Genomic DNA, 24,144 nt, shown 5'->3' with positions numbered 1-24,144 from the left:
CTCCATCACTTTGCTGTGGGAAACACTTAAAGGAGAAAAAAAAAAATAAAATTAAAATCTTTCTTATGAACCCAGTGACAGAACCTAAAGAATTTTCATTTCATTCCTGATTTTTATGCTCTTGTGTAACAGGGACCGCTACTATTTTAAACCTAACAAAATGTACGGTTGAAGCATTTTTACTTTCAGTCAATGTTAATAGTGAAACTTAAGGAGAATGATGAGATAAAGTATCACAGTAAGAGTCCAAATTACTGTTTTGTAAATTCATAACTAAAGCTCAACGTATTTTTGTAGCTTCAGTAGTGCACTGATATCCAGTTAAATTACTATGTAATCAAATATTGTGCCTGAATGCAGCTGAATGACTTTTCCCCCAGTAGATGGTGTCCGACTGCTGCTTTAACTTCTTCCTTCACTTTCAAGCGGAAATACTTGATTTTCACAGTAACAGAGGCTTTCAATAAGCAAGGGACTTAATATTCAATGATGGTTTCCCACAGCTCCGGTCTCCCCTCCAAGCAACACAAAGCTCTGCTACTACGTGCCTGACAAACTGCAGTTCTGGTGTTAAGGGCATGGGGAGGAGTCAGGTTTGGGGAAGAAATTTCTCTTTTCCTAAGTGCTTTAGAAACTTATTTCAGAAGAGACAGAAGAAATGTTAAGTGCTGTCAAAATTGAAAGAGGCACGGACGCAACAGCCCATTCTGGAACAGGCGAGCTGTATGTCCATCTTCCACTGCTCATCTTCAAACTAACAATGGGTAAGATCCCCAACACCAGAAGGAAATATATGTGTGCATCCTACTGAAACCAAGTCCTATGTAACCATGGACCTTTGTGCTTCTTCTAGTCACCCTCAAGTTGGGCACACAGGCTGCTGCCTCCAGCACAAGAAGAAAAAGTGAAACCGTGTCAGTTCAGTAACCCTTCTTAGATGGATGGATCAAGTCTTCGAAGAGGAAAGCAAAAGGTGAAAACATTTTAGCAGCAAAGTGATTAAATGCAAGGTGAAAATATTAATGCACACATTCAATAAAAATATTAAAGCATCTGTTTCATATAAAATACAGTACAGGACCAGGAGTTTCACTATGTTGTAGAGTGCTCAGGGCAAACTGTTAAAGTAATTTCTTTCTGAAGTATATACACAATATGATTCTATAGCATTTTCCTGTACAGCCAGCAAGTTCTTTTCTTCGGTTGTTCATACCTCTCTTCAACTTGAATTAGGAACCTCGCTAGCACTCAGAAATATTAAATTCTTCTCATTCACTAGAAAAACATCACAATTTTTTTACCAAAGTTGTTTTTAAAGTTAACAGTCTATCCTAGGCAACCAAGTTTAGCTGAAAATGTGTGAAGCATGAAAATCAACCAGAGTAGCAGCTTTCAAATATATAAACAGTAAAAACCACGACTGCTGCTACCGTGTCATATTCTTGGACTTAATTCATCCAATCAACTCTTAATAGAAAACTAGAAGCTTTTCCGTAACTTCTACAGTTATCAATATATTTGTCTTCTTTTCAATGTGAAATAATACTTTAAGATGATCTATGTACAGAAGGTGGTCAATTCAAGCTGCAATATAAATGTAAATATAAATGTTTTCTTTTTAAAAGTATTTTACAGACAGACAACGCTATATACATTTGCTCATTTTACTTCTGGACTACAAAGAAAAACTAAGGGCAGGATACATGCAGAAAGAAAAAATACACAAAATCCACTGAAGAAATGCATATGAAGTGAGGAAAAAGTAAATAATACGCATCTTTCAAAATCAGTTAGTTTTTTTGCTCGTTTAATGACAAAGGTGTGACTGAGGACAGTCTGTCCCACTCCAGCCAGGGTATCAAATAGGCACCTTCTCTAATTATAACTGGTTTTAGTGTTTGACACATCTTTAATGAGGAGTGTTTCTTACTTCATGACAGAGGAAGGCATATAACATTTTAAAAAATTCTCTATGGGTTAATCAGTTAATTCTTACCTGAAAGTTAAACACTTAGTAAGTACAAAGCCGTAACAAATACACACACTATACCACCGTGCATACACATACACACACTCACATTCTTTCTCTCTCCCTCCCCCATCCTCCCTCCAAATTTCCTCAATTAAGAAGTTCACTCCAGTTTTGCCTGGGCTGTAATTTATTTCTCAAGCTAAGCCTTTTGTTGATGTTTTTGAACAACACACACAGTACTTTTGTTCTTGCCCATTCAAATAAGAAAAAGTTGCAGTTCAAAATAATGAAAACAATTTCACTTTTGTTATTAATCTTTTGTTTTAATCATAGTACTTGATAAACAGCTGAACAGGATCCTAGTTTAACAGAAGGATAAACAAGAACACTGATGACAATTTGTTACAACTGCCTTAATGTACCTTTCGCTTAATGAACATTTGACTATGCAATAAAGTATTTTTGGAGGACACCCCAAAAGAAAACAACTTGCTGGTTGAGCAACAGAAACAACTTCCTTTTTGCTATGATGTTGAAATCAAAGTCATTTATATATAAAAATAAATGTTATGTTCTAAAAAGAACATTTTAGACAATTACATCTGTGCTTAACAAAAAAATATTGGTCACTCAAGACTAGAATAATTAATATTTTAAAGGTTTTTAGATTATCAGAATGTATGGATACAACTCAACACAAACTGTAGCTGAAGGGAAAACAGGACTGAAAATATCAATTTGTCCATCTGGAATAAAAATGCAACTAAATTAACTAATTAAATATTTAAAATACTACCATGGAATGTGGCAGTAGATATGGTCCATACCTACTATATCAGAGGGAAGGAAAGTTTAACATGTAATAATTCGTACCTTACACATTTAGTTAAATATAAACATTTGTTATTTATACATAAAGTCGCTTCCAAAAAAACTATTAATAAGTGATTTAGTTGCACTTAAAATCAGTTTCATTTCTCATTTACCGAGTATTAACTTTTCTTAATCTTAGATCAACTGTCACTAGTGCACTTTTAGTTAAAATTTCCCCTCAGGTAAGTTTTAATCCTTTTAAAAGAGCCCCCTCACCTAAACCATGAATGTACAAAGTGGCAAAAGTTAATCCCTTTTAGTATAATCATAGTTTATATACTCATTTTATAGCCAATAATAAGAATAGGCTTTCCTTGCAAAACCTCCTTCACAACCTGCAACAAACGCCACGCACTCAAAGGAAATAGTTAGGCATGGCTAGCACTTGTAAAACGCCAAGGTGTGGCAAGTCTTGTCGCTTCCTCCACATCAAGCATCTCTTACATGAAAGACGACTCCCTTCAGCTTGCCAAAAAGCTTCTACAAATCCAAGTTAGAGGCTTCCTGGAAACAAAGATTTTTCAGCTCTGTTTGGCACAAGACCGATTCATCCCGCGGCTTTATGCTTTCCTCCACAGCACCCGCACACCTCACCGCAGTGGTGGCACGCTCGCAAGGGGAGGTAGCAGCACATACAGGGAGCGATGAAGGAGAGCGCCACCAGCGCCAACCAGCGCAGGCAGAACTTGTCATCGCTAGTGTCACACGAGCAAGGATCTGAGAAATCTCCTTCAGAGTCCGACATGCAGTGATAGAGCATGCTCTCTGCGCAAAGCATGCAACTAACTTGGTAGATACATCTTTTAATAGGATCTGGCGCATCTTGACATTTTCCTCTGCCGTTATCTTCATGATTAAACCTTTCCTGGCAGTATATACAGCGGGAACGCTCACCATCCTCTTTCCGTCTCTTCGAGTTTTTAAATTTCGATGAGGAAGGCTGAGTTTTAAATACCACAGAAGTCTTTGAGTCTTTCAGGGAATTCAACTTAGTTCCATCCCCACATGGGTATAAATAGTCAGATTTTTTACTGTCTGATTTAGAAAATGGTATATTTGAGTCTGCGTCATCCCTCTCCAGGTCGTTCTTCCACATGTCAGGATGCCTGTAGTCTGCATAACGACGTATCAAAATGTCACGAGGGTTTATTCTAACAATTTCATCTTCATCCTGAAAACTAACGTGTCTGATTGACTTCAGTGGGACCTGAAATGGTGAAGCAACAGAAGTTTATTATAGTGAAGTCCCGAATTTATGTCCACCTACAATGTAAAACTTCGATTAGAAAATTAAAAACAAACAAACAAACAAACCAGGATGTTTTTCCTTCATGCTTGAAGATAAACAGTTCAGCTTATTTTCTTACTAGTACTATGTACAGACTTCCCCACAATAATGAGCCTTTTCCATGATATTAGGACCATGAGCTTTAGTATTCTTTCCTGACGTTTCAGTATCTCGTAAGAGCTTTGGATATTCTGGTACCTGCATAAAATTTGATACTGGTCTTTGAATTATGCTCAAAATTCAGGTTTTAACATCTTACAGTGGCAACTAATTCCACAGATTTATTACACCTTATGTCCATTTGCTGATTTCACATCGGTGATGACCCACTGCTTTAGGATTAAACTCCCTGATACATTCACTTTGAGTCACTCATGTTATCTAGGAGAAGCTTTCCTTTATCCCTGGCTCTATGTTTTCAAACTCCCTCCACTTTTGCAACAAGAGTACTGAATACAGATTACATATTCTCAAAGCTGTATTCTAGAGAAGTATTTTGCCATATGAAGAATAATACTCAGTAGCATGATCACTTAATAACAGTGGCTTCTAAATGCATCTCCCCTTAGCTAATATACAGTACCTGAATCGATTAGTTTAGGACACCAGCAGGCAGACACCTAAGCACTTTTTAAATTCTCAACTTGTAATGAACTGACGATAATTCAAGACCTTTTACCTTAAAAGGCAAGTAAGAAGGAACATGCTAAACAAATACAAAACAAATATCAGAGCGATAAGAGTTCTTGTTTATTCTGCTTTAAATTGCAAGGGCATGAGGGGCAAGGAAAAGTTGTTGAAGATGGCAAATTTGAGTAATCCAAATTGAAATACTGCAGACTTTAGATACGTGTAAGATAGTGGACAGCTCCTAAATGTTACTGAAATCATATTACAAGTGACTTTCAAGAAAAGGTGCAAATAATGACAGGACAAAAATTTAACAGATGTGCATGGAAGAAGCTCCCAAAAATAGCAGATAGCGCAGCAAAAAAGCAAAAGTCTCAGTATGTCCCAGTATTCCTGCCTTACAGACAGGCAATTATTTTCCTACACTGTAGGGCTATTATAATCAGAGCCAGAATATAAACCAGCTTCAAGTCAAATCCGCCTTTTTATCCTGTCAAGTGTGCAGCCTACAAACCATCTCACTGAAAAGACTGGAGAAAAAAAAGAAAAAAAAGAAAAAAAAAAGAAAAGTCACTCCCTAACCCATCAGCCTTAAAAATTCTTCCAGAATCATGAATTATTTGGGAATGTAGCTCTGGCATCAGTACTGTTGCTTTGAGAGTGTTTACCTTATTAGTACTGATCAAATTAATGAGAATTAGTGTCACCGTTCCATAGTCTAGGAGGACAGCTGAACTGCATATTCCTAATCTGTTGCAGTGTGTAACCAAAAACTACTGAAGATGATGTTTTAAGTTAACCCTCCTATTTCACTGTGCACGTGTCTATACTCCTACTGCACTGAAGATTGCATACCCTGGCTTTGGGGTAGGAGGCAGAGGAGGGAAGAGGGAAGGCAGCTGGAGAAAAGGAAGGAATAGCTTCTTAAAATATGCCAACTTCTGATTATGTAAGAGTATCTGTAACCTGCTCTAACCATCACTTCCCTGCTTGATAATCCTTATGTGATATATTTGAAGTACAGAATAATTAGAGCTGCTTTGCCCTGGGAATTTCAACTGGAGTATGCTAACAGGAGTATTTTTTTTTCCTTGGCTCCAAGCCACATAGTTGGACTTCCACAAGGTCTAAAGGATACAGGGTGAAGAAAGGTTATATCCTATTCAGCTAACATCACTGCTCTTCCACACTTCCCCAGTCTCTGATGCAAGCAGTTAGGCCTTCCCTTTGCCTACAAAAGCAGAATGCTTCTCAACTCTATTCTGTTTTCAAACAAGAGAAAGAGCCTATTGTTTTAGCATCAATAACTAGCTATGGTTAATTGGCTTTTTGAATGGTTAACAGCATAAATTTATTTAAGGGAAAAACCATAAAAAATGTCAATACAATTCTGTATGTTACAGGCAGAAAGTAACCACTGTCCACACAGAATACTGCATATGCATTTGAGACATTAAATAAACCCCATTGTTTGAAAGAAAAAAAACTAAACCACAACCAAAACCTCAAACCAAAAAAGCCACCCTCAACCTCCCATTTGCAGACAGCTAATAGCCATTAAAGATCTCTACAATTACGACTCTAAAATCTGACCCCTCCTCAGTCTTTGAAGGCTTTTTATTTGCTTGAGAAAAATAAGCCACATACATAGAACTCACTTCTGTTTTTCAAACCCTCAGCCAAACACCTACTACAATGCTTAAGGTCTGACGTTACAAACAAGGCAGCATCATGTTCTTCATGAACTTATATTAAGAAATAATTTTTAAGAGAGTGGGAAATTCTGAAAAATAAGCCAACAGGAGAAATGTTGGAAAAGCTTTACTTATAAAGTGCTTACATATTGGGTGTTTAATGGGACCTATACAAAAGCATGAGGTACATGAAACCTTAAGAACACTACAGAATCAAGTTTAAGTTAGGTACAAATACCAACAAAATTCCGTAAGAATAACGCACATAGTTCTCTAGTCATTCAAAATTATAACTCAGTAGTAAGTGCCACGTCTGTGCAACAGTTGAAGCAGGAAGGCAGGAAAATATTACAGCAAACTGGAATTCCACAGAGAATCTCGTTATAAACATAATTAGCCAACTGGAAATGAGGCAGAAAATTTTTGTTGTAATGACTGAACTTGCTAGTATTACACCTTACTTGAAGGGGTGGACCTTCAAACAAGGCATGGATGCTTGCTTGGTATTGCAGCTTTCACTGTCTCTCCTCAATGAGATACACCTGACTTCGCTTAGCTTGCACTCCACAACATGAGGACACTGGCAGCTGAATACATCATCACTATGTATTATACTAAATTTAAGTTAAATGCACATCAGTGTATCTGAAGCTGAAGATCTGAGGGACTTGGGTATTTTTTAGTAACACTACCACAGGTAAAGATCTGGATGGTCATGAATCACTTCCTTAGTTTGAGTTTGTATTTCTGGAGCTATTCAACTTACGAGCACAGTACGAGCGTTCAAAATTACTCATACGAAATTGAAACAAAATAGGTATTTACCTCAAGGCCTGCTGTGCCACATGGTCACATGCGTGGAGTTCAGCAGAGACAGTGCAGTGTGTGCAGTTATTGAATATGAGATTCTGTTGACTTGCCTATGTTCTAAATGTGTGCACCACAGGACCATGCAAAAAGCATGGAGTGTCGGATGCAGGTGGTGCTACAATATGAGAAAAATATTTTAAAGAATATCTACTTAGATTTCCATGGAGTCTCCTGTAACTTCAGTCTACAAGAACATTCCCTCTAACACTGTTAGTTCAAATAAATTCTTAAGTAATTTCTATCAGACAGGCACTACCCAGTATACCACATCATATTCTCAGTACCCAGTTCTGTATGTGCTCTTAAAACAGACGGGTATTTTAGGCTACTGCACTTTTCGTTACAACTCAGTGAAGGCTAAGAGCAAATACCATCACTGGTTACTGTAACTGTTAAGTGTGCAGTTGTAAACTGCAATAATCTGATCACCCATCTATTCTATTCTAAGAAACTTTTAAATTCTCTTTGCAAGTAAATGGGAAGAAGGAATAATATGCATCTCCTGAACAGAAGAAAAATATGAGGTGGCTTATACAAAGCAATAATTGGAGCAGATCAATGATTAAAAATCAGAAGCTCATAATTTCAAACTCTTCAGTTAATTCGCCAGATAACACTGTTTACTTCTTGTGCCTCATAAAGCTATATGAAAACAGCTGATAAAAGACTTCTAATACAATCCTACCTTTCTTTCTAAGAATGAGTGAGGGTATTAAAAAGTCCTATTTCAAGGAGCAGAAATATTCTCCGATGAAGTGTTCACAACTACTTGAACTTGCATTCTGCTTCTGTTATTAAGGTTATTCTAAAAAGCTTCCCATGTGTTCACTTCTAGGCGTAAGACCCTCAAATTAATTCTTATCCAACTCACTATTGTTCTACTTCTACAATCTACAAAAACTGTCAGGTCTTTGAGGCTGAGAGAAAAGCAAGATGTGCAACATTGCCTTTCCAATCTACTGCTGTAGGAATATGACCTCTCTTAAAAAACGTCTGTGTATGAGCCTTCCTTGTGTTAGTGTTGTGGGTTTTTTTCTCTCTCTGTTTTAGGAATCTGTTTACCAATAACTTGATATTTTTCATGCATAACTGATATACTGTTTTCCTTTCTGTACCAAGATGGAATATATCAGTTTACGCAGGCAGTTAGAAAGCATAAACAAAGTTTCACTAAAAATATTCAGCAAAAGTGCCCCACTGTAAAGCATCCAAGATATCCATTTAAAATATACTTTTCAATATTTCAAGCAAAAACAATATTAGTATACATGTAACTGAGATTGAGCTCATGGCCAATTGATATTTTCTGAAAAAATTTGAACAGCTTTTCAAGGTTGCAGATACAGCAGTCTGTACTACAAAAATCTCACTTCAAAGAAAGTGAAAGATTTATTCATGTAGTCTGCTGCACTACAAGCATAGATAAATACCTTCACAAAGCTTTACTTCTGCCATAATAATGCTGTAATATTTCAGCTGCGAAGCTTATATTGATCATTTCAAGGAGCTGAGAGAACTATACTACATCCTGGGATTCAGAATGAAAGTGCTTTCTTGTCAGAAAGTACATACTGTGCCATTAATGTAGCAAGCAAAGTAAGAACTGCTGCTTCTGTTGGTAGTCTTACCTGGTTAGGCTGGCTGGAAAAACAGGCTCTCCTGGTGCTGAAATCCTCAAACGTGGAAGGCCTTAAATTTGCACTGTTGTAAGGTTCACTGGTTACTACAGTTTCGTGTTGGAAAAGTTGATCTTTCATTAATGAACCTGATGTATTTTCTTGAGTAGTCTAGAATACAGAAAAACTCTCTTGAAATAATTTTGCATTTATACAAAAACCACACTAAAACCACCAAGTTCGTACATAAATACATTAATATTCTAGATAACATGTTAGAGGAATCTATAAACACAAGTATTTTTAAATAAGCATTTTTCAAATACTTATAAGTAGGCAAGTATTTTCTTTACTATGAGGTAGCCTTGGAAAATAAGAGTTCCTTCTCTGCAGAGCACACGCAATTTGGGCATTAGAGATAAATGCCTTTGTAACTCAGTTGCCATATCAGACTGAGGAAATTTTTTAAGGAAGGAGAGATTAGCCTAGTCTCTGAGACTATGCTTACTCTAACTATCCATGAGGCTGCCAGTGTTTACAAATATGCAATTAGAAGAAACAATTTCTGAGACTAATAAGGCAAAAGCTAGTCAGACCTTTTAACAAATTAAAAGCAAGATCAGCTAGAAAGGAATAGAGAGTAATTTTTAACGTATACTGGCTCAATTAAAATACCTACTTACAGTCAGTGTGGATTAAAAAAACTGATTGTCTTTTTGAAACTAAGTTTATATCTGGCAATTTGATACAGAAAGGAGACCGGGTGGCAACATATAATGAGATATCTGCAGGATGTGTGCCACTCAGAATAAGGAAGAGGAAGTATGTTTGGATGCAATATTGGCTTGGGAGATTATCCAATTTCTGAAAATAATAGAAAAAAACAAACTTCTCATTCTTTAAGCTTAACTGACTGGGATACACTTAGGATATAGAAGAGCATATTGATACAAATTCCACTGGACAGACAAATATGTACTGTACAACGTTTCATTTGTATTGAGAGGCATTGTAAAGTTAACTGGTTGTCATCATCTGATAGCGCTGAGAAAATTCTGGCACCATCCAACTTCCAGCAATGAGAATACTTCAGCTCTATTATAAGGATTTGTAAATATCAAGAAAACACAAAGGGGAAAACAATAAAAATACCACAGAAAGCTACTGAGGCAGAGGCAAACCTGAAGTTTTGGCAGGTTCAGTACTAACACTGAATCATTAGTTTTCCTTTATCAAAATACTTAAGGAATTTATTCTGCGGTTATGTTCGTACCTTACATGCATAAAAGCCTGATATATCAAGTTCTAAGACATCTAGATAAAGTAGATGTAGCTGTTTTGTAGCTGATCTTTAGGAGAAGGAAAGTCAACAATCACAAAGAATTTCTATATTGTTCAGAAGCACTCAGGTTAGTAATTAATTAATTATCAGCTTTAATTAATACTAAAGAGCATATATGCCATGAAAGACAATAGCTCAATCAGGTTAAAGTTCCACTGAAAAATTTTGAAGACAGGCAAAACTACAGAAAGAAGTACATTCTGCAGATCCTTGAGCATGAACACACCACTAAGAAATTGACCTGTTGTCAAAATCAGATTTTCTGGTCAAACACTGTTAGGAAAGGAGTATAAAAGAAATGTGGAAATGACTGGCAATAGTCAGATTTCATGGATCTATACTTATTTTAAGAGCAAAAAGCATCAAATATTAGTGTAATATCAAACACCTTCCTAGCAGGAGGTGCTCCTGCAGGTTCATTTTCCAATGATATAAAAAGCTTCCAAAACACTGGTTCAAACCACAGGAGAGCTGCGTTCAGAATAAGGAAGAAATACCTACTACTGGTTTTGGTTTGAGCAATGTTATAAATGCTTACAAGCAAAAACTATTTAAGCTTAGAACATGCTTAACAGCTAGAAGCCATTTTACAGAAACCGCAGTGATAAGCACTATGTAAGCCCTTAACCCCCCAGCTATTATCAATTTGAGTGGTCTATGGAGAAGGATGAGAGCTACAAAAACTACTGCTCCGACCTTCCCGGGGAAAAAACACATCCTACCCACATGCCGGTCTTTATCTTTGGGTGAGATTTGCAACAGCCTGCATTATTTCTGTCCCTGCAGGTGATTCACACCTTTTGCCTTTGGAAATAAACTACCTACACTATAGAGCAAAAAGGACACACAGTCAGACAGATAGACACACACACACAGACACTTCCCTTGGCGGTCAAGAAGAGCTCCATCTAATAAAGGATACAGGCACTGATCATCTATCACGGTGCTAACTAGCAGTGCCAGATACTGATGTATGAATTACAAACCTTAATCTTAAAGCAAGCCCTTGTGCCCTACACAGTGCAATTATAAAGGAATGCTTTTATAAAATTCCAACACAGACACCACAACTCAAGCTAATTGACTTTAAGGACAAATTTGGGGGTGGCAGGAGACAGAGAAAGGAATTTGACCTTTGGAAGGCAAGAACTCATGAGACAGCTGTTCGGAAAGCACAAGGCTCAGGATACCAACCTAGGCACTCCAGGTAAGTAGACACAGCCTAACTTCTGGTATTTAAGAAAAAGGAAAAGCAATCCCATCAGTTATGATTTTATTTAGCCTATAAGTCTTCACTATGCAGAACTACAAAAATGCCAGATGAATATCCTGAACTCTATATTTTTAATTAAACCGATAGTTTAGATACAGCCAAACCGCCTTTATTAGTATCAAAAGGCTTTATCTGACAGACACTTCCTGCTCCAATGTGATGTTTTATGACAAGGTCATAAACAGTTGAAAATCCACTTTTATAATGGAAACACTGACAACCTGAATGGAGAGGCCCCAGAAACAAAAACGCTATTGTCTTGAAAATGCATTTAAGTAAAAAGCAAACATCTAAAGTTTTCTGCAAGAACTAAGCTTGGTATATTAAATACACAGAATGTTACACAAACACAGATGCACACATCCCCCTTTCCTACTGTCCAAAGCAATTACACCGCCCACATTCAATATCCTTTAACCACAGCCTGCAAAGTACAGTACTGGCATAGGTTATTCAGTATCATCTGTAAAGTAACCTACGCCAGTTTTTAATGCACAACGGAAATCTGGTTTGCTCCCAGCTGCTGGTATAATAATTACTGTCCTATGGTTGCTAAGAGATACTCTGAATTTTTTTCCAAGACTGCTAAAACATTTCTGTGCGCGCAGGCAAAAGGATGCTGGGTAAAGCAATAAAATTACTCCAGCTGTAGCTCTCCAGCAGAATTCAAAGCCAGATGACAGCTGTAGAGAAAATGAAAACCAGACTGAGCTTCTCTTATTCTTCAAGTTTTCTGTCCTTACTTCTCCCAGTTTGCCAGAGTTAAGTCTGGGAGAGAATTCAACATTGTTCTGCAAACATTGTTAAAAATGTTCTGCTCTAAGTAAGTTTAATGATTACACAGAAGGATGGATGAGAGACCACATTTCTGTTGCATCCCAGTTCTTGTAGTTACTTCCCATGAGGCCTGAAAATCTGTTGTTTGATGCTAACCAACATAAGAAGAGTTTAAATGTTTTTTCCTTAGTTTTTTAATTGTGAATAAGTGATACAGGTTTCAAAAACATTTGAATAACTTCCTTCTGCTTTAGCTATTTCTAAGTCTGATGGAACAACTATTTTCATATTTGGCAAAGAAACTCTGTTATAATCAGGTATGTATTTCTTACATGGACTGAAATATTACCTAGCTTACTCTGAATGGTTTTTACATTTTGAAGTAAAAAATAAGGCATTTGACATGCCTCTTTCTTCCAGGGCCGCTCTACCTGAATACATAAAGCATACTAGAGGTTCTTAGGCATTCCAAGGAAGGAACTAATAAATTAAAACACAAAGCATAACTCTGAGGAAAGAAGAGATGAAGATGTAAACAGGCTGTTACAGATGCTGGTGAGAAAAAAAAAATCCTCCTCTTTTGAATGCAACTACTACTACACAAAAAGGCTTAATAAACTCAAATAATTTTAGCGTTACATACTATTAGATCTATTTTAAATGGATAATATAAACTAGCATTACTTTTAGCAACTACATCTATCTAATTTATTATGTGCACTATATACTGCTAATCTTTAGTGTTTTATCATGTAGTATTTTCTTCTCCACACAAACTATACAGTGTCAAGAGTAAATAATTTCACATTTCCTTACAAATCATAATGTCAACTTATTCTTGTGAAACAAAACTTCTGCAAACCTTTTGTTATAGACAAAATAAATGGAATGGTCACTAAATAGCACATTCACGAAGAGGTCACTTTAGTGTACTTACAAAGAGGCACGTGAACCGTTTATGCCCTCCCTGCCTGCACCAAAACCACTGAAGATGTGTGTAAGTTGCAGGTCTTTTCCCCTTCATACTAACAAAAAACCCAATGTGTCTATTTCTGAAAGAACAAGGCAAGCATGGTGTTTGGGTTTTTTTCTTTCTTTTTTTTTTTCCATCCTCACAATTTATGAGCCTTCAGTTTTCTTCTGCCAGTAGTAAGAAACTCAAAAGCATAAATGCTCCACTTTTGATTACTTCAAAACTCTTCAAATATGTTGGTAGCCTATAAATAGCATCAGTATGGCTAAAGCAACAAAACCTGAAAGAAATTAGGACTCAATTGCTTTATTTTTTTAGTTCTCAAAAGCAGGACTTACATGTTTCAGTATCCAAAACCCACATAAAAATACTTTTAAATGCATGAGCTCCAGATTTCATTCAGTTAGATTTACTTCTAAGAAAAAAACCAAAATGAAACAAACCCAAAACACCACAGTTTTAAACTTTTTTTTTAGTTAAGCTAGATGAGTTTTAGAGCAAGTTTATACTCAATAGAGGAAAACAATCTGAGCCAATCTTTGAACAAACAAGCAAACGGACTTTAAGAAGCTGCTTGTCTACTGCTACTGCATTCAAAATGCCTGGTTTTACAGCAAAAAATCCAAATATCCAACGAAAAAAGAAATCCCCAGTGTATATTTCCATATAAGTGTATATACATTCTCAGGATCCATTTACAAACAACACAGGAAATCATATAGCTCTGCATTAACTCAGTTGTGTATTTCTATGTGAAATTGACCTAGTAAAACTAAGGCTTATTTAATTATATAAGCCATTTGAATGTAATATGTTCATTAAACAACTAATAGTAATTGTCAACATTTAAGCAACCTCAACAAGCAAGTATGAACACCCTTAAAGGATGGCATTTTTTTAGTACTAAGATTTTAACATTATTTGTGAATAACAGAGCATCTAAGGCAGCTATAATAAAGCTTCATCTTCTTAAAATTATATATTTGATCTCCAGTAAAAAGGACGCTTTATCTGGAAGATTTCAGCTAAAGATGTGAAAACCCCATAAAAATCCAGTTAAGCAAGATACAATACAGTGAGGAAAATGCTAGCATAGAAAGCACAAGATAAGAGTTCAGTTGTTGGATTTGCATTTAAGAGTTGCACAGTTACATTTTGGACAACCCCTGTTTCTACTTGCTACATCTATATATTGCGGTCATAGTTGTTACAAGGAGGCAGGAGGTTTAACAGCCGTGCAAATGACTACAGCAAAATGTTAAATGTTTTGATCTTATTTGGATCATTTTATTTGCTGTCTGTAGCACTGAATATAACCAACCAGTAAAATAACTTATGAAGCATGTTTTGCTTTCTTCACCAGTAATCATCTTCATCAAAAAAGCCCCACTATTAATTAAATTTATGTACAGAGCACACACTATATTCATAGTTCAAATACGCACCAAATATAGGATTTCTGCTGTGTAAGATGACTACAACAGCACAGGCAAAACACTTTGATGGCAGAGGATGCAACTGACAGGGACCTGGTAATCTTAGTATTTTCAAACATACTTTTATGACATCCTGGGGACTTTACCTACCATACTAACTAAACAAGAGAGATACAAACCCGAAGAATACCAACACACGTGATAGTTACTACAGTGTATAGACAGAAATAAAACATATAAAAGCGTATAACATATATGAAGTGAAAAGTAATTGTGAAAGAAACCTTTTGTCTTTTTGCTATTCTGCTATTTTAGAAACCATTCATGACCACTTAATATTTTTAATTAAATGGAGGAGCTCCACTGCTTGATCTGTTATACTTCTTTCCTTAAAGGTTACAGATTACAATTCTGGAAGATTGTTCTGATGAAACAAGAAACATCCAATCGCCCTCATATCCAAGTGTTAACCTGTTCTTTAACAGTCTGTCCAGACTCTAAAATGCTCTTGCACAGATATACTCAAAAAACAGCCTAAAGAATAAACAGGGAAAAACCCCCAATCATTAGGCCATTTAAACAAAGAAGGGGGACAACTCAACACAACTCTTCAAATTCATAATACATTAAACAAAATGGTCTTACCAGTCTTTCAAGTTAAAAAAATACTGAGGTATCAAGTTTCACTTACAACACTATCAGTCTTAGAAAGGGGAAGGAACTAATCATTTGGAGGAGAATGTAGACTATTTGCTGTTTCCAAGATACTTTCGATGATTTGAGCTGGTGCCAGAAACTAAAATGCCACAGCCTTTCTACACTGACAAATTATGGATTAGTTATTGATATATAAACCTTATTTAGATGAAGCATAGCTAAACTAGGGGGGGTTCAGCCTTACTTGCACTTATTCCCCACCCCGCCCCTTCTGGTATTGTTATCAACAGGCAGTTCTGGTATCATTTATGTTACTTTGGTATGCAGAGACACAGTGAGAGAGACTGGCTGGCTTTTTTGCCTCTAGAAAAGAGGTAATTCTTGCTATCTATCCACAGCATGAATCTACAATTAAGCAATGTGTGTTGTGGTAAAGTCAAGAAATATGATTTCCTGCCTGGAATGTAACAGATAATTTTACCAGCAGTTTGCACCAAACTGGATTGTTTGTACCTGCAAGTTATATACAGAGTATTTCTTAAAATAGATACATTTGTTTTTTAACAATACATATAATATAAAGTAAATTGACATAATCTATTTACATATCTACTAACAGATCTATATTTACATCGATACAGAAGAGATGATGTAAATATACATTTTTCCACTTTCCCAATAAGAAAATTTGTAAATATAAAGAATCACAGATATTTGCTTCAATTTTGGCATCCTTATATAGAAATGTGATAACTAGGCAGCATAATCAAGAGGTAATTAGTTTCCTCTAACCTCATTAGGCCTGCAGAAAATGCTCAATTATTAATCCTCGCAACAAAGCGTATTTAAACAAGGCTTTTAAAAGCTGATTAAGGATTGCATTAACTTTGGCATACATTTCCTCCATCCTGTCAAAATCTCATTCCTATTTTAAATGCAAGGTATCTAATATTTACAGTATTTTACTTTAAAGTGCCTTAAAATAAAGCACTGCAAATAAAGAACAACAGGTGGTTGCATAGCCAATTCTTACAGAAAGACATACATTTCTTCTATTATAAAACTGAAAGAAAATCAGGAGAGTCCTCTGCATTTTCACTGCATTGCAGCATCCCTTCTAAGTACTTGACTCTCAGGCTCCTATCATAATTTGATTCTTACCCACACCTTCAAAGTAGGCCCCTTATTTTCTTGATTTTATGTTGTAGAGGTTCTACACTACAACTATCAGATGACAAGCACACATAGACACAAGTTGGTTTTTACTCAGTTATATTACAGCTATTTACTGTATATATGCATCCATACTCGTTTATACTAGCATGTACATGGATTCATGTACTATACATGGATTTTTGGATATTATCAGGCAGGGCTACGCATCACTGTCACTTGATAAGGTATTTGTGTAAAGTATTATAACTCTGAGGCAGAATAGGAGGTAAGTTTTTACCTCTTATGCCATTGTAACCTATAAAAATTGAAATATGTAAATAATGATCAATAAAAATGTAAATGACAAGTGACTGCTTCATCTTCAATGTGTTTTTAAAAATTATCTGAACTTCCGCCCTTGATCGGACTAGATTCTTTTAACCATCACTTCAGCGTATTTTCAACTCTAATGATAAAATGTTAGAAGTGTCTGTCACTGCAGAGTAAAACCTAGGGAAACAAATAGGATGTGCATGTAAAAGAAGATTCCTGACCCCTCCATTTTTTATTCCCCAGAAGAATCTTTTATGTTCCCATTAGTTCAAAGAGGACACATAAACCAGAATAGACATTGTAAACTCAAAACTTAAAACTCAGGATGGTTAATCAAATATTGACTAAATATTGACTGCTTAGTTTAGGACAGACAATACTGTAAATCTTCTAGATAACTGTTCTGGAACTTAATTCATTAAATTGAATTTTGCTATTGCTCTTATTTTGCTTATTGTCACTAACGAAAACAAAAATTATTCAATTAATTCCTTCAAAAAATAACTGCACGATTAATTTAAAAATGTAAATACTCACTTGAAAGCAGTCATCTGCCACTTCAACATCATTTTGGGAGGGTGGATAACCTATAGAAAAAGTAAGAAACAAAACAAAGCAATGGACAAGGTTATTTTATTTTATTCACAGTGTACTGCTTCCAATAGTCCACACCATCCTTCAGTATCCAGCTATGATGATATAAATATGCTTTACTTTTTTTAACCAGTGGATCACTGTATTTTATGTTGATTTTAATAAGTACCATTCACTTCTACATTGTGTATTTTATATACTGAGTACTCTTAGCCACACTCCTCTATCTTGTTCAGATCTTTCTTGTAAAAGCATTTTCAAAGTGCCATCAGAAGTCAGCAGCAAGAAAGTAAATTCTTCTTAATGTAGCATTTTGAAAATTAAAGGCTGAGACATTTGGTTGGCATGAATGCACGCTGTGCTATATTTTGCTATAAATCAGCAGAAATTGGAACTGTGAGACTCTAACAGAGAAAAGGAGTCGTATGTTCTCTAATTAGTTCTCTTGCAGGGATATGGATGGTACCTGCACAATCCAGAAGAAGTCATTCTAGTATGTCAAAAAGTGAAAAAACCATGAAACATGTTTGCACATTAAATCCCTAAATTTACAGCACATTGCAGCACAGGATATTTTGTTTAAATTCCTCCCTTTGAATTACTTTTTGCAAGCTTGAAAGAGATGCTTTTCCATTCAATAGACACCTGTTCTCTTCCCTCCCTCCCTCCCTCCATCCAGCAATACAGTTATCATATTTTTATCTGAGAATTGAGGCTTGATGATCTTCAGTTTGCTCACTGATTTCCATGAGGTCAGTGAACCTCTGGAACCAGTTAGTCACTTCCTACTAGAGCAAATTCTTCTACCATCCCATATAAACCTGTCCTCAGAACTACTGTGTCAGCTATTAGCAAAGAAATAAAACTATTAACTGAAAGTATGTGCAGATAAAAAGAGAACTCAACGCGTCTTCAAATCATTGAGCTTCATAGCTCACCCTCTAAGAACACAGAAGCTGTAACAAGCTTCTGAGAAGAAGATCCAAGACAGACACTACAACATTCTAGCTTCCTCCATTTCCTCATTTCTTAGAAAAACAGAGGCAATGCTTCATTACATATGGATGTTGCAGCGAATTACCTTATTAGTGTTTATGAAACAATTTAAGACACTTGGATGAATGGCACTTTAAAAATGCCAGAAGTACTATTTAAAAACTGGTAAAATCTAAATATGCCACAGATCAATCCACATCCCTAAATGCTGTTATGCAAAGTGCTTTGACTTATCTCATTTACTAAACACTCAACATCCCATCTCCCCTTCACCTGAAATAAGTACCTTGAGAAATATCCTCTACTGCTCTCCGAATACCTCTGTCAAACGCTCTTGCATCAGCAGGACTCTGAAATGTGAGGCCAAACTTTTTGTCATCAATCTTCCAGTGGTAAAAAGTAGGAGTAACTTTGTTGTAAACGAGGTCCTTCTTTAATGTGCATTCCAAGACCACCTTCCAGAAAGAAGACAGGAGGAAAAGATATCACTGACTAATATAACACATCTGAGAACAAAATGTAGTCTTTGTGAATTACCTGAAAACCTACATCATAAAAGCAGATAAAACCCTCTGTCTAAATGTCTTCCTCTTAAAAGGATGTTACTTTAACTTTGTTTCCATCATGGCCAAATTATTCACCAACAGTTGCTGACACATGGTATGGGTTAAGGACACTATTTGTAAACCCAGAGAATCTTCCCAGTCCCAAACGCATCTCATACCTGAAGCAAGTACTTCGGTCAGTACAGGCTTGCTAGAAATTCAGCAAAGCAAATAGGCCACAACTCAAAAAAACCCATTACTATGCTAATATCAAGTATTATTGTATCACTGGGAATTTTATTTGTATACTTATTCTATAATTTTTGAGCACTCGACTAACTTGATGCTGCTTTCAGGCCACATCAGTTTTGCCCCAGAAACACTACTAGATGAGAGAAAATAATACCAGAGAAGTGTTTTAAAAACTAAAATATTTTTGTATGTATTACTATCTATACCTAGACGCAAATGTATTTATGGCTCATGTTCAACTATATTGAAAACAGTAATTAGGAATAATTAATTGAATTATTTGGCTACAAAACCATTACATGTATATATACACATTCAGTTATGAAGCAAAGTTGCAGTCTTCACATCATTTCCTCACTGTAAATTGGCTGGTTTTTAAAGTATATTTGCATATTTAATTTACCTGCAAAAATTATTTATGTAACATTGTGACATTGAATGTTTCTCGATGAAAAAAGTCCAAGGTGAACACGAAAATACAGAGGAACTGGCAGCGATCTGCTCCTCTAGCACTGGGTATAATAAAACGTACAGCAAGGCAACCTGTATCTTTGTATTATTACTAGATTCTGAAAACCTCCACTGAATGGTGAATGAAGAATTTTAATATCCTATTATTTGAACAATAATGTATTTTCAGAATTTTCTTTTTTAATTTTCTTACATGTGCAGCTCTTTGAGAGAAAAACAGAATTTCTTATAGCATGTGGAAAAATGAGGTTGATCATAAACATAACTGAGAAAAAAATGCCAAACTTTAAAAAATTTTCTGCCTGTACTTAAGATTATTTTTACGTATACTTTGTATTCTTCTTTGCCTTTCCTTCTATAATTTATTACATAGACAAATAGGCTTTTTTCTCCTGCTCTTCATTATTTATTCCCCCTATCTTATACCCCCCACCACTAATCATCTCCTCTCGAGTTTTACTGCCTTTTAGCTCTGTATCGAGAAGGATGACATTCTTTCTGCACATATCAACTCTTTCAGCATTAGAATATTTTTTGTAACTGTGCTCTAAATTCCCTAAATAGTCAACAATAGGTAGGTACAACTGCCTACTAGAAATCATAGGAAGGAATCTGTTTGCTGTAGATGTGGAGGAAAAGGCACTGAAGAAAACAAACAAACAAAAAGGTATCTTTCTGCAGTTCTATGGTGTCTTTGTTCCTTTTCATCATTTTAAACTTGCTTCCTCCAAAAAAGAGAAGGAGTTAAAAATGAAGATTTCTCACATCACTGCATTTTCTAGGTCTGTGAGTACTTTGGGGGATTTCTACTATATTAAACACCAACTATTTTCACACTATATTATGTGTGCAGTTTCACCCAAAATATCAACAAGAAGTACTGCAAGACTGATTTTACAGTATTTCAATGAACAGCTGCTCCCAAAGCAGTTAATCCAGATTACTTTAAACTGAAAATTCATACCTGGATGACAAGTACTTTTACAAGATAGTAACACTGGAGATAAACTACTAGAATACAACTTTACTGAGTAGAAGCTATGATTTAAAAAAAGCCAAACCAACCCAGAAAGCTCCCAAACCAGCTCCTCCTGACCCAAAAAGCAACACCACTACTACCTGCCCCCCATCCCCCTCATAACATTTTAGACGACAAGCAATCATTAACCAAACAAGCAAACATCCTATCCAATGCTGTAATTGTTTTCAGCTTGACTTAAGGAAACAAGAAATTAGACATGACAACACTGAATTTTCAGATTTAAAGCTGTAAGGAAACCATCCAGTAAACACAGTAGAGATGTATGTGGTTAAGAGCATTGAAAGGGGACAAACTGGTTGCATCAAAATAAGACATAAGAATCCACACAGGCAAGATTTTATGCCTGCCCATGAGAGAGAAAACTCAAAAACTGTAGGTCAGACAGCACTGGTACACAAATCTACAAACATCCAGCCATCAATAGGTTTTGTGGCATCCAGAAATACTAAAACTCCAAACTAAACAAAAAACATACCAACCACCTATAAAGCTTTTTTCTTCCCCTCCCCAAAACACTCCTATGCTTTGCAGCAACAACATACTTTTTTCCCTGTTAAACACAATGTGTAAGGCTTCTTTGTGCTGAAGCATGTAAACTCTCATTGGGACCGGGGAAGAAGTCTCCCAATATGCGCACCTCCAATGTCTGGAAACTGAAACCAAGCTTTCAGCAATACAGATATTTATTTATTTATTTATTTGTTCTTCAAATATCCAAAACTCCGATTATTTTTGACTGCACTTGCTAAGATTCAGAACTCTACACATCATCTGTGAGGATGAGATCATATTCTCCCACATGGTTGCCAAAAATCTGCCTTCCCAAATATTCTTTGGTAGACTTTCCCTAACATTTCCAGTGATAAACACAAAAAAACCTGCAAAATTATAAATTAAGTGACTATGGCTTAAAAAATTTGCCTTTTTTAAAATAAACACGGGTTACCATTCTGAAGGTTTTCGTCGTTTGGAGAGTTAATACAAAACTTCCACACCAGTATAAAGCAGCTACCTTGGCACATAATGGAAAATGCTGCAGAGTTCTCAGACTCAAGACAGAAGAGCCCAGATCTACATGATCAAGATGTAATTTCTCAGAGCATACATAGTGTTGTATATCTACTTACTACTATTTAATGAAAAAAATATTTTAATATCCAGATGTCATTAAGTGCAACACTAATGAGTTCAAAAATACTTGTTTGCTATGTGTTTCTTTTCTCACCTCTATGAGCTACATTTTTAAAGATATCAGAAACTATTTGGTTTGTGTAGACAAGATGAATCTCTAAAGTCAGAAATTTCAAACTTGAACACTTAAAAATAAAATACTTTTAAACAAAAATAAAATGAATATTTAAGATATTGACATCATAATCTAGGGCTTGTTTTGGAAACAAATATGAAAAAACTGTTACTGCATTTGATATTAATTTCTATTTTGATAACAAACCGCATAACTGAACATTTCTAGATACTGGATACTATTTTACAGGTTTCTAGCTGTACTTTCAACAGCTTACGACATTACATGTAGATAGTTTTACAGTTCTTCATTCACAGCCCAAATCTATAAACACATGAGCGTATAGTTCTGACAAAACTTTTCAATGCTTTTTCTGCTAAATAGAATCAAAGCTTTTTCTCTAGTCTTGGGACCAAGCAGCAGGACCTGAATACATTCATGCTACAGATCATGTGGCCCCAGTGACATGACTATTATTCTATGTGCGCTTTTTTTCAATATCAAAAGTAAGATCAAGTAAGGATTGTACTACGGCCCATCAGAATCAACCTTTTCTCAAACTTTAAAGACTATTTAAAAAGTAAATGATAAATTAAGTTTTTGAATAGCAGATTTTTAGAAGATAACAGTATTTATAGTCAGGTTCAGCTTTGTATCTCTCCCTTTACACAATCACCTGTTCTTCAAAAGGAAGATTTTAAACTTTGATTTATCACTCCTGACTCATGATCCAAAAGATACTTTCAGTAAAAACTTGCATGGTGAAGAACTGAAGAAGAAAATAAAACAGAGAAGTCTATTACATTTTTAATTCAAGAATGTAAAATTCACCAAAGCCTAAAAACCTGTAACTTCTGAGCCTAATGTATGTTTAACACTACTGCTATGAAGATAAAAGAGAGCTACTGTAAACACAGTAAAAGAGAACAGAAGAGCCGATCAGGTTAGGAGGGAGTGCAACTGTTCCAAGCAGATTGGCTGGAGACAGATCTAAGAGGTGAGCATAGTAAAGAAGGAAATGTGTAATTATGTCAAAGTCTTCATGAAATACTCTTACATTCCAACGCAGAGCTAAACAACCTGAGCAAACTAGCAGGGAGCATTCCCTCACCTAAATTAATTCAATTGTGCCACCACTTTGATTTTCTTCTCAGATAATTAGGATGCTTTCTGTGATTCCCCATGAGATGTTTTAAATAGCTCAGTTCTGCATTACAACTTTGGAAGATCTACATGTAGCCTGAAGCTGGTTTGTAAAAGGGCTGATTGCAACCTAACTCTCAGGTATATAAAGAAAGGACGAGAAACCCCCCTACCAGGAACTTCAATATTTTGATGTTCACTCCCAAGGTATTTAATTTACACAGCTGACTTAGACTGAGATCTATAGTCCTAATTAAATGCCTGCCTATCCTATAAAATATGCACACAGTTCTGGCACATTGGAATGGAATTGCAATGTCGTGACAGAAGAAGTACTTGGAGAAGCAGCAACAAAAGCTAGTTCACAAGAAACAATAAGGTAAGAGATCAAAGATTTCTCATTGCTTTTGAGTATAACCATTTAAGAGGCACCTGGAAGATATCTCCATCAAATACCTCACCTATGGATTTCAAGTTGCACTGGAATAAATTCCACCTTTCTACTGACACCTTTCTACTTCACACAGACTGAACAGTAATAGTGGCATTATGATTCCCATGTATCTTAGGTGAAAGCCAAAAATCTGAATTCCCTTTGCTCTCTAACTTGAGCTACTTCACCACTCATCCTGCATCCCAGAAAAGTGCTCCAATTTCCATGCTATAGATTTTCCAGGATAAGAGAATTACTGCACCTTTTCTGGAAGCTGAGACAGTTCATAACAGAAAGACTTACTAGCCAGAGGAAATCAAAATCTAGTTATAAAGATATTCTAACAGTGTGTAATGTGACCTGAGGTGGGGCAGGGGGAGCAAGACAGTGCAAGTGGCAGAGTAGACTCCTTTTGTAAGGATTACTTTCTTTTTTGATCCATAGAAGTATTTTCAGAAATGGTTGTGTGTACCTTGCAAAAAAGTAAACTGGAAATCGTGGTCCAGCTGACAGAGCTGTAACGACTTCTAGAT

General features: G+C 35.8%; 1 protein-coding gene across 3 annotated transcripts in view; it reads right to left on the bottom strand.

The window, feature by feature from the left end:
- Positions 1-2,274: 2,274 nt before the first annotated feature.
- Positions 2,275-24,144, bottom strand: part of SPRED1 (sprouty related EVH1 domain containing 1) — a 60,964-nt gene continuing 39,094 nt past the window's right edge. For all 3 annotated transcript variants that reach the window (XM_021287371.2, XM_005502290.4, XM_021287372.2), the window contains 4 exons: positions 18,766-18,934; positions 17,427-17,476; positions 8,956-9,114; positions 2,275-4,052 (listed from right to left, as the gene is read on the bottom strand). In XM_021287371.2, coding sequence (XP_021143046.1) covers positions 3,393-4,052; positions 8,956-9,114; positions 17,427-17,476; positions 18,766-18,934 — 1,038 coding nt within the window. In that variant the 3' untranslated portion in view covers positions 2,275-3,392. The remainder of the gene's footprint in view (positions 4,053-8,955; positions 9,115-17,426; positions 17,477-18,765; positions 18,935-24,144) is intronic.

This window comes from Columba livia, chromosome 5 (genome assembly GCF_036013475.1).
Source record: "Columba livia isolate bColLiv1 breed racing homer chromosome 5, bColLiv1.pat.W.v2, whole genome shotgun sequence".
Classification (NCBI taxonomy): domain Eukaryota; kingdom Metazoa; phylum Chordata; class Aves; order Columbiformes; family Columbidae; genus Columba; species Columba livia.
This window is presented reverse-complemented; position numbering and strand designations above follow the sequence as displayed.